Below are 18299 nucleotides of genomic sequence, written 5' to 3' on the forward strand. Positions count from 1 at the left end.
CATCCACTCAGACCTCTTTTGTGTGGTCAAGGAAGAACACCTACGCTCTTTTTCGGTCCAGTTGGTTAAGCTGCTCCTCTTCCTTAGAGGCATGTGGCAGAGCCTAAAAAGTAGGCATAGTGATGGACTGGCCTACATGAAAGAGAGTGACTATGACTTTTGGAAGAAAGGAAGCTCTAGTTCATAGAACCAGCTTGTCTGGGTAGATGTTCAGAAATGGAGGCTTGAATGACAAAGCCTGAAGCTCACTGACACGCAGGGCAGATGTTATCGGCACTAGGATGGCAGTCTTGATGGTAAGGAGCCTGAGAGGACAGTTGTGCAAGGGCTCAAAGTGAGAAGGGGGAAACATATGTTGTAAACCTTTCAAAGGCATAGAAGAGGCCTGAGCTCAATTGAAGACGAAAAGCACCTCTGAGCGAGAGTTGCCTTGGAAACTCCATCGCACAGAACTGCTAACATTGCGCGTTCTTGGCGGTGGTGAACAGATCTAACCCAGGCTCTCCCTACTGTTGATAGAGACCTTGCTCCACCTCCGGAAGGAGACTCCATTCGTGATCAACTAAGCATCATCTCCTGAGTTTGTCTGCACTGGTGTTCAAAGAACCTGCCAGGTGTTGAACCACAAGAGAAATGCCCCAACATTCCAGCCATATCCAGTGAGGCAGGGCCTCTTGATATCAGATCCACGACCCCGCCCTGCTTGATTCAGTACCACATGGTGGTGGTGTCCATGAACACCTGTACTAACCCTTCCCTTGATGGAGGGTAGAAAGGCTTTTAATGCCAGCTGGATCGCCCTGAGCTCCAGGAGGTTGATGTGAAATCCAAATTACACCGGAGACCAGAGGCCTCTGATCTCCACATCTCCCAGATGAACGTCCCATCCCAGAAGTGATGCATCTGTCTCCACTGTTCTATCTGGTTGAGGAAGGGAGAGGGGTCTGCCGCTGACCCAATCACAGTTTGTTAACCACCACTGCAGATCTTGTTCAGTACCCTCTGATATTCCGGACCTTGTTGGAGAGATTTCCCCGATGACGCACCCACTGGAACTTCAAATCCCACTGCAGAGCCTGCATATGCCAACGGGCAGGTGTCACTAGCAGCATGCAGGAAACCATGAGGCCCAGCAGCCAGGGCCGGACTGGCCATAGCGGGCACCGGACGTTTCCCCGGTAGGCCGCTAGGGTGGGGGCTGGTTTTGGCCCCCTGGGGGCCAGTTTTTGTTACCGGGGGTCAGCTCTATCAGCCCCCTGTAACAAAATCGGTCAAAACCGGCCCTCGCAAACTGCTCGGCTGCACTCCCCCTCACCCCGGGGAGGGGAGGGTGGGGGTAGGGGGGGATGAGCAGTTTGCCAGGGCCGGTTTCTACTCCCTGTCCGGCCCTGCCAGCAGCCTCAGAGTAAGTTTCACCAATATTCAGGATAGAGGCCGAAACATTGGTATCATAGCATGAACATCCTGGACTCATCGTTAGGGAGGATAGGCCTGAAACTGCACCATGTCCAGAACAGCTCAGATAAAAGGGAGCATCTGAGAGGGAGTCAGCTGCGACTTTGGCACATTGATAGTGAACCACAGCAAAATGCAGGAGGTCTGCCGTAGTCTAGAGGTGGGGGATGACAGTCTGAGACGAGCCCGCCTTGGACAGCCAGTCATCGAGATATGGAAGGCTGGCACCCCTGATCTCCGCAGATGACCTGCAAACACCGCCATCACCTTGGTGAACATCAATGGGGCACTGGTAAGGCCCAAAGGGAGCACAGTGAACTGAAAGTGCTTGTGGCCTACTGTGAACCGCAGGTAACGCCTGTGGGGAGGCAGGACGGGATGTGGAAATATGCATCCAGCAATTCCAATGTCACCATTCAGTCGCCTGGGTCCAGGACAGACAAGATCTGAGCAAGTGTGAGCATATTGAATTCATACGTCCTTCTTGAGGACCAGAACGTAGCAGGAATAACAACCACAACCTACTTTGGCGTCGGCACCCTCTTGATGGCTCCCTTGGCCAAGAGAGCAGTGAATTCCTGACAGAGCAAGGAAAGGTGGTTCTCCGCCATCCTGTTGCAAGCAGGTGGCATGGGTGGAGGGGTAGTCTAGAAAAGGAGGGAGTAGCCCATTCAGACAATCTGCAAAACCAATTGATCTGATGTTATAGACCGCCAGTGGTGTGGTGATTGCAGATTCTGCCTCCCACTGTAGGTGCATGATAAGGGGGCAGACTAAAAGGGCTTGGAGGCTGTGGCTGCTTGTGGTCGGTGGACTGGCCAACCCCTTGGCTGTCCAACACATGAGGTCTGTGGGTACTGCATCCTTGGCCACACAGAGGCTGGAAAACCTGTGCGGTGGCTGGGCAGGTACAGACACGGCTAGCAACTCCTTCCGTGGCCACAAAAGGTGCGAAATGCAGACTGGGGGTGGCGAGGGGCCATGGAAAAGGCCAAGGACCTGGCTGTAGCCATGCTGTCCTTAAAGCGCCCCAGTGCTGAATCCGCTTTGTATCCGAAGAGACAGGAGCCATCAAAGGGCATGTCCATAAGTGATGCTTGGACATCCCCAGAAAAGCCAGTTGTCCTCAGCCAGGCGTGGTGTCAAAAGGCCAGTGTTGATGAAAGCGCTCTGCGGTGTCCAGTCCACAACGTATGGTGAACATGGTTGCATCTCTCCTGCCTGGGAGAGGGCTGCATCTCTACTGCCTGGGAAAGGACCGCCCAGGCCTCCTTTGGGAGCGATGGCAGCACCTGCGCAACAGTGTTCCACAGATCATGGGAGTAACGTCCTAAAAGGCATGCAGTGTTTACCAACCACAGTGACAGGCTGCAGAAAGAAAAAATTCTGCGCTAAGGTGCCCAGCCCCTTGGACTCCCTATTTAGGTGCGGCAAGGAAAGCACCATGGGAGGTGGAAGCTTGAACCACGAAGTTCTCTGGGGTAGGTTGTGCGTAAGGACGTTTGGGTCCCCTAGAGCGGGGTGATGGCGACGGTCAATCGTCCTGTTCACAGGACCCCCTGCGCTGGGCTTGGACCAGGACCCAAGCAGGATGTCAGTAAGAACTTCATTAAAGGGGAATAGCAGTTCTGAGGGGGACACTCCTGGCTGAAGCACCTCAGTCAAGGTGTTAGTCTTGATTGCCACAGAGGGAAGGCTAAGGTCAAAGAACTAAGAAACCCTCCTGACCACCACTGCGAAGGACGCTGACCTCTCCGTAGCCATGATAGGGGGGTAAAACATGCCAGTATCTGCAGAAGTGTCAAGTCAGCTGGTTTCCACCAAATCCTCATACCAGTCCACATTAAGGTCAAAAGGCTGAAATTCTTCAGTGTCCAGTGACCCCACCCAATCCTCAAAGAGTCCTAGCGTAAAAGAATAGGACTCAGGCTTTGGTCTGTGGGCATGGCTCCAATCGGCATCGGGCAACACCCATCCAGCTCTGTGTAAGGGATCCGAATGAGGATGGCGCCGCCGGCAGCGTCGGCATTGGGACAGGGGTTGAGTTGGGTTGAAGTTGCACGACTGGCCCTGGTCCAGATCGATTTGTAGATCCAAGGGGCCCAACTGGCGCCGGGGCTGGAACCAACGGAGAGGATACAGCAGAGGCCCATTCCGAATGCACTGGGGCCGAAGGTGCACCAGCTCAAATATGAGGGGCATAGCCAAAATAAAACTCGTGAAGTAGAGCAGTGGTCACAGTGGCGCCCAGAAACTCGGGGAAGTGCAGAGCCGACCCAGGTGCTGGCTCAATCGCGGAACCATGCCTCGAATGCCGACACCCCCTCATCTAGTCGGCCAACTGACGAGGTAAAGTCGAAGACCTATTTGACTTTTTGCTCTTTGTCTTACCATGGGAGTTACCTGAGTGGCTTCGAGTGCGATGAAGATTTCGGCCTATACGACTGTTTCCGGAAACTTCCTTTCGACTGGGATCGAGATTGCCCTCAACGTGCGTTACCATGGCAATCGGAGCAGACCTTCGTAACGTGGTCGTGCTCGAGGCACCAAAGGCATACAAGATGAAGGTCAGTCACAGACATCGGTTGGTGACAGGCGCCGCAGGGCTTGAAGCCAGCCTTCTGAGATGACATTCCTTCCACACCGGGGAGAAGATTAAAAAAAGTTTTTAAAAATGTTTAGTCCAAAAATGACTAGTAGGGAGCTCTCTCCAGATCTGCGCTGACTGGCGTGGAAAGAAAATAAATGATGTCACCACGCTGGGGTAGCGACTATATAGGCACCGCACACGTCACATATGGTTTCTTCAGTGTTACTTTCTTTTAGGAGGACATTTCCAACTTTCATGGGCGTCACAAAGAATTCTAAGATAATTCCTGGGAAGCTGCGACTTTCACAGCTTCCCAGGTCTGTACACTTACATAAAAATGTACTTATTTGGACAAGTAGCAAGTGTATGTTTCAAACTGAATAAATGAAAGGTGTCAATGTATCTGCCGTACGTTTTTGTGTTCAATCAATATATCATTTTAGTTTTACACGGTACTGAAAGAAATGAAAGCATATATGAATGAAGCAGTTCACCGCTCACCTCATGCTTTAGCTCCTCTATCTGGTCCTTCAATTCTCTTATGTACTGGTTGGAATCAGAGTTATTTAGTTGCCCCTGAAACTTCCCTTCTTCTTTCTGTATAGAGGAAAATGTCACGACAAAAAGTGGTTTAGCAATTTTTGGAAGAAAGTATTATTTAGTGTGTGGTTCACATTCTCGAGTACTGCCATGCAATTACATAAATCTGTCAAAAATACCACACAATTTGATACAAAGTGTTTTAACTGTACAGGGCGCAAATGAAATGCCCCTTCTTGAGACACCCAATGAAATGCTCCCTCTCAACACTTATAGTTAACCTTGTGTAAAACCCGTTATTTCAGGCTAAGAACAAAAGCTCAATTTTCAGATATGAATGTCGATAACTGCAGTACAGTCCAACCACCGACTTCCAAAAACTAACTTTAGGTTCAACTGCTAGCTGCATAAAAATAAAACAAAAAACAAGCACTGGAAAAGCCAATAGGTCTCACCAATACAAGAGCTATTGGGCTTTGTCAATGTGTTTTAGCCATATTGCATAGGAGTGCAACATCTAAGCAGCATGGATACAGTCAACACTAGCCGGGTCTCAGCAATTTTCTATAGTGGGCAGGGACAACCAAAAAAAGAAGAAGATGGCCTGGGGGATGGGGCAAGCCACGACAAGGGGAGGGCTAGTGAAGGTACTCTGCAAGCAATTAAGGTTAGGAATGCTCTATCAAGGTGGAGATATCTGTGCACCATGGTGCTTATGGAGCCCACAAATAGGATGTCAAGCTACTACTCTGATGATCACCAATAAAGATGCCAAACGAAAACAACACTCTTGTTTAAAAAACTTTAGTAGGGTCTCTTATATGAGGAAGGTGGGTACAAATAGGCTGAAACCAGATAATCCTGGCTTGAATAAGCATGTTATTGCTTACTGGTCTTCTAGAGCATTTGGCTTAAAGGCATAAAAGATAAAAAGAAAAAGTTGTCTCACATGTTTTTTTTAGGTGGACCTATCATCTAGCCAAAGGCAGTCAACATCCATAGGAAAATATCTGAACATCAAGTGAAATATTTTCAAATTTAGGTATGGCAAAAAAAAAAAAAAAATTGCGCTAAAATTGTGAAAATATCCTTAATATTTAGTAAACACTGCTAGAAGTAATAAGAAAAGTACATAAAACCGGACTTGCTCTATTTTAAATGTTTCTCAATAGTTAGAAGAAAAGTTAATTTAAATTGCAGGATCTTGTACCTCCTTGTGTCCAACTCTCTTCAGCCACAGTTTAATAGTCCTAATATCTAGGTCTCCATTTCCTTTGCACATCCCACTACAGATATCTCTCAGCAGCCCTTTCTGTGTTTGGCTACCAGGCTATCCACACCCTGACACTTTCCTTGCCCCCGACTTGCAGGTGATTGTTGCATTCTGGTGTAGGAGACGGGAAACCTCAGTGCACAGACTCGCTATGCAAGTGCCCACTGATCACTCTTTTCCGCAACTCAAGTAAGCTGCTATTAGACTTAATGAAACACTTCGTCCGTGTCTATGGTGTTAATATCTGCCAAAGCAACTCAGTCTCCTTGGCCCCAGAAATTCCTCCTTCCTTTTTGATATCTGTACATTTTATATATCTGCCAGTAAATTCAGAAAGAGACAGAAAATAACTGGATAATTTCTAAAATTTCAAAAAACTGCACAAAATTTCCAAAATTTGTGGGGAATTATGAATCTACATTTTACAGAAAAATGTGGCCTGCAGATTTGGACTGCCCTACTTGTGACCAGTCGGTGATGATTCACAACGTTTGTGCCGCAACGAACCCAGGGAGGCAATTCTTAGGTTAACAATCGGTGTGCTTAAATGATAAATACATAATATGGGGGGGGAGGGGGTGAGTGTGGCCACGGCGGATATGGAGTTGAACCTTTAGCCTGGAGCTCCGCTGGTCCCAGGATCCTGATCCATCTGTCCAGGACCAGTCCCTGGCTGGTGGTAGGGGTGGCACCAGGGGCGCCACTGGAGGGGCTGCGTGGCCCGTGCTGCCTGAAGGGGCCAAATTTGCGGGGCCTCCTGCAGACCAGGCCGGAGAGAGGATCGGGCAGCTTCAGGGCCTTCTGGTGGCTGCAGACGCCATCGGAGTGAGCAGAGATCCAGGGGCCGGCGGCCCCGGGAATGTCCTTAGGAGGCTGCGCTGCAACGAAAAGGCCAGCGCAGTGGTCAACATTTTAAGACGTGACCAGCAGCGCCTGTCTGAAACAGCACTGATAAAAAAGTTGCAGCCTGTGCTAAATGGCAGATGCAGTGCTCTTTCTCCTTGGGAGGGTTCAGGAGACTTTGGAGAGCCTGGCAGAAGCCCCCTTGCACTTGGATCTGCCCAGCGATAAGGGGCCAGGAGTAGAGGCCAGTTTGTAGGGAGCAGTTCCGGGGGAGTTGGAGATGTACCTGGAAGCAGTCAAAGGACACTTTGGAGTGGTGGCCCTGCGACCTGGGGCCAGGATAGCTTGGAGGACTACTGGAAGCAGACAGAGAGGCCCCTTGAAAGTGGGTCGTCCCTAGTGAGACGTTGTTGTGGCCAGTGGAGCTGGGGATGCTGGCTGGGACTGCTCGGCCTGGAGTGAAGCGGCCTTAAAGAGTGGAATTGTAAGTGGGCTCCCAGGACATAGCCAGTGTTCCTGCATGTCAGAGGAGCAAACACTTGGTGGGGTGCCTCTCAACTTCAGGGTGACCCGTTTTTTTACTTTCCTTCCCCTCCCCTCCTTTGGCCTGAAGATTTGGGCCTAGCAGGGAGCTGGACAAAACGGTGTGGCCTACTGGAGCCTCCAGACTCCTACTTCGGAGAAATCTGAGGATTGGTCGGAGAGTATCAGTGCGAGTGCAGAGGAGGTGGACCTCCTAAGGTTCACCCCAATACAGGGGACGAACTCGCCTGAGAGGGACTGATGATGCTCCTGGTGTTGTGGGGCGTTGATGAGTGGGGTTTTTGTGCCTTTTTCATAGCCTTGACCTGGCAGGCCAGTCACTCATCGCCTTAATGGACTCACTGGACTTGATGGTAAGTAGTACATACAGTTTGAGGGGAGACATGCGCCTTGAGTGTCGGGGGCGGGTCATTCTACACCTGCAGCATGAGGTGGCGCCAGCTTTAATTGCACTGGAGACACGGTAGAGGAGAGGGGAGAGGGTAGAGGGGCAGCGCAGGTCACTCACAGAAGCTAGCGAAGATGGGATCCCAACATGTAGCCAGGAGCACTTTCTTTAGAGTTTTATCCTGGAATGTGAATGGGCTCGGGAACAAGCTGAAGCAGGGAGTGGAGCACCGGTATTTGGCATGGCAGATGCTGAAATTTGCAGTTAGATAGTGCGACACCAGATACAGCGTTATCAAAGGTAAGCAGCTTCCTCATCTAATAAAGACTTCTAGCAGCTGGTTACTTACCTTAGAATAGATATCCAAGCAATAGCTCCCTGGAGGTGGGTCTGCAATCAAATTTAGACCAGGAAATCCTGAAGGACTGAAAGGGTAAAGTGCTAGTCACAACAGACCTGACTGCCCAGGCAGTAGTGCTTGGCAAATGTGTGCAGAAACACCCACATTGCAGCTTGACAGATGTCCAGAACCAGGACTCGGTGAGCTAATGCAGTGGCCGCAACCTGGCTCAGGTGGAATGAGCACACAAGCCCTCAGGGAGTTTTTTCTTGGTCAGTGCGTAGCAGATTTTAATGCAGCACACCATCCATCTTGAGGTGGTCTGTTTCTGCACAGCCTTTTCTTTCTTTGCCCCAACAAACTCAATGAAGAGTAGAAGTGTTGATCGTCCACCTGGAACTCTTTGGTACAATTGATATAGAACGAAAATGCTAATTTTGGGTCCAGGCAGTGGGGTCTCTCCTCTTTGTAAGGGTGAGATGGAGCAGAGTAGGTCGGCTGTGTAATGGTCTGCTCAGCGTGAAAAGGAGTCTCCTCTTTTGACTGGAAAGAGGCACATGTTCTTAGAGCCAGTTTGTGTAGGGAAAAAAGTCATGTAAGGAGGGTGCACAGTGTGTGCCTACAGTTCACAAACCCACTGGCCAACTCAATGGCCACTAGAAAAGCTGTTTTAGTGGTCAGAAGGGAAAAAGGGCAATTGTGCATAAACCTAAAAGAGGAGCACATCAGGAACATCAAGAATAGGCTCAGGTCGCATTGGAGCATGATGAATGGTTTCGTAGTCCTTTTAGAAAACTGGTCACAACAGGTGACTTGAACAGGGAGGGCTGATCCAGTAACTGCAAGAATGCCAACATGACTGAAAGATACCCTTCAACAGTGCCCAAAGAAAAGACTTGCCAGGCTTAAGGCGAACTAGAGAACGTTAGACAAAGGTGCAGAAAGGGAATCGACATTTTTGATAGCACACCAAGCCACAAATTTGTGCCGATGGCAGGCGTTTACTGCCTTGCTGCCAGAATGACATCACAGACTTCTGATGGGAGGTCAACTGCCACTGCTCTACCTCCATGCATGAAGACAGAGCGTGCATAGGTTCGGGAGCAGGACCCTGCCCTGTTACTGTGACAGTGCATCCTCCCGAAGGGGCAAGCTGATCGTAGAACCAATGTTCATGCTCAGCAGTACGGGATACCATAAACTCCATGCCCAATCAAGAGCTACAAGAATAACTTGGGCCCTGCCGTTTCTGATCTTCTTGAGAACAGTTGTATTGGTAGAACAGTGTACAGGAGGCCTGGGCTCCACTTGAGATGAAAAGTGTCTCCAAGCGAGAATAGCCTTGGAAACTCCAGTACGCAATAGTGCTGACATTGCACGTTGTTGGCGGTGGCAAAACGATCTTACCAAGGATCTTCCCAATCGATGAACCACCTCTGGATCATTTGTGATCTGTTAGGCATTGACAGCTGAGTTTGTCCGCTCTTGCGTTCAGGAACCCACCAGATGTTTCACCACCATGAATATGTCCTGGAGTAAAAGCCAATTTCAGAGACGCAGGGCCTCTCGATACAGGGACCACAACCCCACCCTTCTATGTTTGTTGCAATACCACATGGTGGTTGTTTTGTCTGTCAACACCTAAACCAACCTTATCTTGATAGAAGGAAGAAAGGATTCCAATGCCTAGGGGATCGCTCTCAACTCCACAAGGTTAATGTGGAGCCGAGACTCTGCCAGAAACCGGAATCCTCTAAACTCCACCTCTCTCAGTGGGCTGCCCCAATCCAGGAGTGACACTTCGGTCACTACAGTCAGCTCTAGGTGGGGAAGGGAGAGGGGTCTGCTGCTTTTCAAATCGCGGTTCGCCACCCACCACTGCAGTTCTTTTGCCGTTCCCTCTGATATCTGGATCAGGTCAGAGAGATTCCCTAGATGCTTCCACCACTGGGACTAGAGCGTAAAGACCGCATATGCCATCGGGCATGTGTAACCAGCAGGAGATGCAGGAGAACATGAGGCCTAGCAGACTCAGAGTCAGTCTCATCAAAATCCAGGATAGAGGCTGAAACATCAGAATCACAGCCTGAATATCCTGGTCTCTCCGTTCGAGAGGATAAGTCCGAAACTACATTGTGCCCAGAAAGGCTCCAATGAAAGGGACCATCTGAGAGATAATCTGGTATGAAATTGGCACATTGATAGTGCACCACAGCAAATACAGGAAGTTCGCTGTAGTCTGCTGGTGGGTGACGACTGCCATGGGAGAGCCCACCTTCAACAGCCAGTCATCGAGGTAGGGAAAACTAAAACCCCTGATCTCTGTAGATGTGCTGTAGCCACCGTCATCAGCATGGTAAACACCTGAGGGGCACTGGTGGTGCGAAAGGGAGTACAGCAAAATGACAATATTTGTTGTCCACCCTGGACCGCAGGTAACGCCTGTAGGCAGGACGGGGATGCAGAGGTAGGCATCCTGTGCAAGTTCAGCACTACCAACCAGTCTGCAGGGTCCAGGGCAGACAGAACCTGAGCCAACATGGGCATCTTGAATTTCTCCTTCTAAAGGAAGAAGTTGAGCGAGCGCAGGTCTAAAATAGGGCCAAGGCCTCCATCTTTCTTTGCCAAAAGAGTCTGCACTTCATGACGGAGCAGAGAGAAGTGGTAATCTGTCAGTCGTTTTAGGAATGGTTGCATGGGTGGCAGGGTTTCAAAGAAATGGATGGCGTAACCTGCTGAACAATTTGAAGTACCCACTTGTCCGATGTTATGGGCTGCCAGCAGGGAAGGTGATGTCAGATCCTGCCGCCAACTGGGTGCCCCTGATAGTAAGAGGGCAAACTAACAGGGTTTTGAGGTTGCGGCTGCCAGGGTGGACTGGATGCAACTGAGGCTGTGAGCCCCACAAAACATGTGAAAGCTTAATCTGTGGCCACAAAAGGACTGCGAGCTGTGGGATTTGGTGGCTGGGCGGGAATGGACGCGACTGGTAGCCTCTTCCATAGTCAAAAAAGGAGCAAAAGGCTGAAAGGGTTAGCGTGAGGCCATGGAGTGAATCCGCAACCAGGCATTGGCCTGGCTGTTCTTAAAGCACTCCAGCGCAGAATCTGCCCTTTCGGTGAAGAGGCTTAAGGGAAGCTGAGACATCCTCATAAAGCCAGTAGATTTCAGCCAGGCATGGCATTTGAGTGTCACCGACTACGCAATCACTCTGCCTAGCGAGTTGTCATATCCATTCGGCAGTAAATGGTGAACTTTGCTGCGTCCATCCCATCGGCAATAGCCTGGGTCAGTATTGCTTGGGCCTCCATTGAGACCATGGGCAGCACATGCACAACCGAATGTCAAACTGTGTAGGTATATCGACCCAAGAGGCACATGGTGTTCAGTGACCGCAGTGCATGGCTGGATGATGAGAACATTCTTTTGCCAAAAGTATCCAGCCTCTTGGATTCCCTATGTGGTGGTGTGATAGGGAACAAGCCAGGGTTAACTTTGGAGGTGGAGGCCTGGACAACCAGACTCTGGGGTGGGGTGCTGGGTGAAGAGAGCTGTGTTCCCCAGTTGTGAAGCGATGGAGGCGGGTAATTGTCCTGTGCACAGGAGTCCATATGCAGGGCTTGGCCCATGGCCCTACCCAGACATCTGTGATGGCTTCATTAAAAGGGAGGAAAGGTTTTGTGGAAGCGATCCCTGGCCAAAGCACCTGTCAAGATGTTCATTTTGACTGCACTGAGAGCAACGGAAGGTCCAGGACCTTAGTTGCCATCCTCACTACTGTGTCAAAGGAAGCCCCTTCCACCGCAGCCAAATTAAGAAGAGAGAATAGGTAAGTGTCTGGGGAGGTGTCCAGACCACTGGTATTCGCCAGCTCCTCATACCAGTTGTCATTAGGCTCTTTTGAGGGGTTCTGGTAGCCATAAGGATCCTCAGATATTCCCCAATCATACTCCTCACAGGGCCTGTCGAAAACAAGAAGGCACTGGCTCTGTTCGGAAGGTTGAGTTCCAGTCGACGCAGATCAGTCACCACATTGTGATAGGGTCGGCAGCGTCAGCACTGGGAACATCACTGAATCTGACTCCAGGCATGGTTGCAGTCTCGTGACCTGAGCAGGTCTGGATCTAACACTGAATTAAGGGGGCCGAACTAGTATTGAGGGTAAACCCGTCAGTGAAATTCTAGTGGGGGTCTCTGTCGATCCCATGGGGTCGAAAGGCCCTCCAGAGGGCTCAGCTCACCTAGGAATGAGGTGCATGGCCCCCTAGAACTCTAGTAGCTGGGCCTGGGTCGCTCCGGGAAATTCAGGGAAAGAGGGCAGACCCAGAGGCAGGCTCCGTGGCTGACACATGGTGGAAGGGCCTAGAGTGCTGACGATGTTCATGTGCCTCGTCCTATGACTTGGACTGGTGTGGTGAAGTATAAGAGCACTTTGACTTCTTCGATATCTTTGATTTCTTGTGGGATTTACCGGACTACTTCGAGTAAAAATGACAAACGCCTCGAATGGCTCTGAGAATGGGACCGAGACCTGGAGCATTGCGGAGTCGAACAACGGTTAGGTGACCAGGAGCTTAAGGGTTGCTCCTTCAGCAGCTTGGGGTTCATGGTGCAGCAGTCCTCACAGGGCTTGGAGTCCTGGCCCGGCTCCAGAGATATACCAGATGGGGGGAGGGGGCCATCACAGACATCTGTCTGTGACAGGAACATCAAGGTTTAAACCCCACAGGTTGCTTGGGTGATATCCTCACACACTGGGAGACAAGGTCTCAAAATAGTTCAAATGTGTAAAAAAAAAAAAAGTTGTATAAACAGTAGACGGAGGTATCTCTCTCCAGATCTGCTCTGATGGCGCGGAAAGAAAAGAACAGATGTAAGCGCGCTAACGTGGCAGTTATATAGGCACCACGCATATCACTTCAGGCGCATACAACGCTGAGCCAAACACCACCACCGACTGTCACACAGAGGTACTGCTCAGTAATTTCCAGATCCAGTGTGACGCCTGGGGCATATTCAAAGGCAAGGAATCTGTGGCTAGAAGTATCTATCAGAATGAGTAGAAATGTTTTCTATTGTTCTAATCAGGGTAAGGGTTAACAGGATAGAAACTCTGCTCCGCACAAAACTTTCACGAAACGGATTGGAGATGTGCAAAGAGAAAAGTTGTCCTTGTTCTGCAACTTTAGAACTGATGACTGTTTATTACGTACAGCGTCCAAAAAGAGTTATTATCAGGAACTCTACGATCTCGTTCACAGAGTAAGTGAATGAGGAGGCATATCACATTAAATTGTAGATGGGTAGCCGTCACTGTTAAATTTTCAACCATGGGTTTCTAACTGGCAAAATAGACAACCCAAGCTTTGCTTTCATTATCTATGTATAGCCTCACAAACTCCTCAGTTAAAATCAACTCGGTTATCAACAGCTACCCAACTAGAATTCGATATTTGTGTATTTTCTTTGTTTTTTAAAACTCCTGCCACCAGATTTGGATTCTGTGGATTCGCAACTAGGAGTATCACATGTACATCTTCGAGGAAGCATAGGGTGCTGAACAGTAATATCAGCTTTTTATGTAGAGTTATATAACATATGTTCCCATTACCCAAAGATGGAGGGGCATGTTTGGCTTGCTTAAATTTTAACTCCTGACTTCCAGAATACTGCACCGGTCAGCAGCACACTACCATTTCACTGAATCACCCTCCCAACCAGCATTACCACCTTACAATGCAAATAACGTAATTGTGCCCTTTTACTGATTATTAAAGAATGGATCCACTGAGGCGGACAGTCTCAGATTTAGTTATATTCAGACTTGGTGCTGGCTTTTAATGAGACTAACCTGGTCAGATGCCTTGAGATCATTATACTGATTAGTACATCAGACCTTTGTATACGCTAAACGCAGAGAACTATTCGGACTTCCACTTATATTGGTCGAGTTGACAACCTTCTCAAGACCCCACTTCCTTGCTCAAGCAGCCTTGCTGCTACATTGCTAAAAGGGTGCAAGATTGGTTACTGGACTCTCTGAAGATACAAGAGGTGACAGATACATACACTAACAATTAAGTTGACTGACAGGCGACCATGACTAATTACACTTATTTTCAATCCCCAAATGTCCGAATCCTTTTGACCTATTGCAAACTATTCATCATTAATCTATATAACATTAGGTTTGTACCAGCCTCACATCTTGCCATACCCACCACAAACCTTAGAACCTGCCTCAAAGGCTCCTGTGCTACTGGCTGAAACTTGCACAATTGTACAAGATGAGGAAAATGACCAAAAGCAATCCGAATAACAACCCAAAATAATTTTTGAAAGCAGGTGGCACAGTAATCCTAATGTTGTCCCAAATGAAAACATCTTCTCCAACAGCCTAAATATGATCTCCATTGCACCACAAGATGCAATCAAAATAATTTTACTGGAAATCTGAATTTATTTGCAGACCATAAACACTACAATTGCAACTCTGACAATGCGACTTGATCACATGAAATAGTGTACTGCCAAACATGCCACAAGACTCCAACCTTAAAAATGGCTTTTATGAATCAAAAGAAACTATAAAAAATCATCACACTAACAGAGGTTAAAGCCAAGGACGATGATCGCAAGGCGAGATGCCCACACAACAATTTTTGCATATCTGGATTTTCTGAATTCTCGGCAATCGGCAACGTTGAAACATTTGTTGAATCCATGCTTATTGAGCTATTTTGGAGGGAATGCGGTAGAGTCCTTGGTTCGAAAACCCAACCCAGCACTAACCCTCAACCAATAATTGCCAAACTGCTAAATAATCATGATAGATATACAATTGTGTCCTGGCCACAGACAAATAAGTCTAGAATTACCAATGCAACAAACTGTCCATCATTCCAGAATTCACAATCTGGGTGCAAGAAGAACAGCAAGCCTTCCAAGAGGTTAATAAAAAAAACTCAGAGCTTCACAAATAAATACACCATACTGGACCACGCCAAACCTAAAGTTGAATATAATGGAGGATCAAACTTCATCAGTCGAGGTCACATGCTTCTTCAAAAAAACATGTTTCCATACAGAAATAAAACTCAATTAAATGCTCAAGCCTGAAAGGCTCCTGCAACCTGCCTGCACATTCTGCAACTAGCACCGACTGAAAATTGTATTCATCTTTTGAAGCCCCTACTGGACGACCAACTCTGAAAAATGGGACAAATGACAGCTAATAATACACTCATTTACTTTAGATATCCCTTTATGTCTTAAGATTACTTTGTTGAACATCGTCCCACTCTCGTGTATGGTCATTTGGTATCCTATAATGCCACTATTAATTTTGAGAAATTTTGATTTTCTTCAATTTTACTGAGATGCGGGATATGGGTGCACTGGTAAATTTACAGTGGTTTTATTGGCATCTATTGGGTACTATGCACTGATAGCTTGGAATTTCAGTGTGGGAGATGGAGGGATAGTTGGGGGTTAAGTATACACGAATGTCTAATTAGATGATGCACATATAACTTGACACATAAATATGTGCTCAGAGCAGTTAATCTACAATTTTCACAAACGCATTCACTTATTTACGTTTATAAGGCCCTACACAACTGCAGGCCTGCCTACTTGAGCCACTGGCTGATCTTCCATCAGCCTAAAAGACACTTTCGCTCTGCTTCCCTTTCTGTAATCTTCACCTCCACATCATACGTAGCAGATGCGGAGGCCACTCCTTCCCCTGCCTAGAAGCGCAGACATGGAACGAGCTACCTTTTCATCTCCAGACGTCCCCATATCTTTCGAAGTTCCGAAGGTGCCTGAAGACCTGGCTATTCGGCTAGTTAACTGGACCTTGACAGCACCTTGATACCCTCACGGGTGACAAGCAACACTCTACAAATCTACTGATTGACGGACTTAAAGTTAACAGCATGGAATATCAGAGGGCTCATTAATTAAAAGAAATCTATGCCAGGGAATGGACTTATGGATCACCATGAGACAGGTATTGCATCCCCTTCATGAGACACAATGCTCCTTGCGCTACTTCTCAATTTGCTGCATCCTTGGGTCCACGCTGCTATTCCGCTTCATTCAGTACATATGCTCAAGATGTAGTGATTCTTGTAGACCCTAATGGCAGATATCTAATAGTAATGGACCCTTTATATGACTCCCAGTCACTTTAATCAATATACAAGTGCTCAATATTGACTTGCAGGAGTTGTTGGATTATATTTGCGTTATGCAGTAAATAAGGAAACATTTACCAAATCCGGGGAAGGGGGGTATCCAGCCGAGTTCTAGCCACTAGACTTGATAGATCTAAATCCCTTGACATGCAATGCTCCAGAGTGACTTCTACCCTATCTCGGACCACAGGCACGTTGGAACTTGTAGATGTTTGAAGAGAACACAATGTGACTGAGAGCACCTATTTGCTCAATTCTGTGGTACATGATTCCTCATTGTGCAGTGATTACTGGCTCTTCTTCAGAGACACGGCTCATTGGACCTCCAATGTTGCCACCATTCCCAATTATCTTACCACTAGATATCCCTATATTAACACAACCCTACAGAGAATGAGCATTCCCTTCCATGGCGCTCCTTGATACAGTATTTAGAGAGAAACTGCGTACCAATATTTAAGAATGCAAGAGAGACCAACAAAGGTGCTGTCTCAAGTCAATTTACAGTCTGGGTGGTTTTTAAGGCATACATATGAGGGATGACCATCTCCTAACACGTTGGTGTACTTAAATCTGTTAGAAAGACACAGCAACTAAACCCAAAAATACCAAACCTAGAGAGCAAAAGTGGCTACGTTAAATCTCAACACACTGGCAGAAATAAAATAACTACTAAGCGCCCATAAAGATTAGGCTGAGTGAGCAGTGAAATATCTATGGACATATACGCTTTCAAGATGATATGGAGAAGGTGCAAGACCTAGTAAGACACTAGAATGAGCACAACGCCCCATCCAAGAGAACGCATCACCACTATTGGTACATCACATATTAGCCCTGTACACTGGGGTGGAGAAATCCTGACTAAATTCTTAAACTTTTATATAGAGTTACATTCACATACCTTGAAATGGTCTGTATTGCTAAATTCTTTAAATTCTACCTGAATAAGAAAGCATTTACGATAACAGATTACCATTTGTTGAAGAAATTACAGTTGATGCTAGATTGGTGATTGATGACCTTTTGGATGGTAAAGACCCCGACTCCAAAACCTTAGGAGCTGAGCTTTACAATTCGCAAAAAGATCAGCTTGCGCCACAACTGCTAGACATGCTAAAAAGGCTGGCTCTCACCCTCTACCCCAGGAGCTACTTTCACTGTTATTCTACAATCTGATAAAGAACTAGGTCAGTCCTCTTGCACATTCTCTCTTAAACCTGGAAAAACAGATAGTTGAAAAGATACTCTCTAAAAGACTGACAAGATTGGTAGGCAAACTAGATTTGTCAGACCAGTCTGGCTTCATACCTGGCAAGTATACATCACATTATCTCTGAATTCCCTTTGCACTTATGATCTAGATTCACCCAGATATTCAGGCTATTATAGTATTTCTTGATGCCAAAAAGACCTTTGATTCTCTTTAATTGCAATTCCTGTTGATAGTACTTGAAAGAATGGGAGTCAGGAGATATCTAATTTCCATCACTAAACTCCTATATGCTGACCCGACTGACTGTGTTCAAGTTAACAGCTGCCTCTTAGAACCCATTTCTATATGTAGGGGAACTAGACTGGGGGTTCCCTCTTTTGCATCCGCTATTCGCTGTTGCTACAGAGCCATTAGCAAGATCGTTACATAGGTACTGTGACCCCCAAAATGAAAATGATAGTTTCTCTCTATGCAGATGATATTCATCTTAGATTAAAACAAATATATATATTCCCCAAGAAATGCTAAAACATTGGTTCTTCAAACTATGCCTCTTGCTGGAGCATCTGGGTAAAAACAATACCGTGACAGAGAGCATGCGTTGAGGACCAAGTGGCTACTACCTTGCACAGCACAGTGGTCAGTAATGAAGTCAAACATCTGGTCTTCAGCTGCTAGATCAGACAACCCACCAATCTCAGTGCATACCAGAGTCTTTGTTACTGCTTTACAGCATACACCAGTGCAAGCGACTGTAGAAACATATCATCCAATTAAAGATGTAACCAAATGTTCATCCCCAAGACAGTCATCTTTGATATGTGACAACCTATTGTCTCTGTTTTAAAGTCAGTTCTACGAAGACTAACTTGCTGATCCATTTTAGGTGAGCAAACTCAGAGTTGTATAA

The 18299-nt window shown here is 47.3% G+C and overlaps 1 protein-coding gene across 4 annotated transcripts in view; it reads right to left on the reverse strand.

Annotated features, from left to right (window-relative positions):
* The window catches only part of EVI5 (ecotropic viral integration site 5), a 1102294-nt gene that overhangs the window by 105703 nt on the left and 978292 nt on the right, over positions 1-18299 (reverse strand). For all 4 annotated transcript variants that reach the window (XM_085602190.1, XM_085602187.1, XM_085602191.1 and 1 more), the window contains one exon: positions 4547-4642. In XM_085602190.1, the coding sequence (XP_085458316.1) occupies positions 4547-4642 (96 nt within the window). The remainder of the gene's footprint in view (positions 1-4546; positions 4643-18299) is intronic.

The sequence above is a fragment of the Triturus cristatus genome, chromosome 4_2, assembly GCF_964204655.1.
Source record: "Triturus cristatus chromosome 4_2, aTriCri1.1, whole genome shotgun sequence".
NCBI classification, from domain to species: Eukaryota; Metazoa; Chordata; class Amphibia; order Caudata; family Salamandridae; genus Triturus; species Triturus cristatus.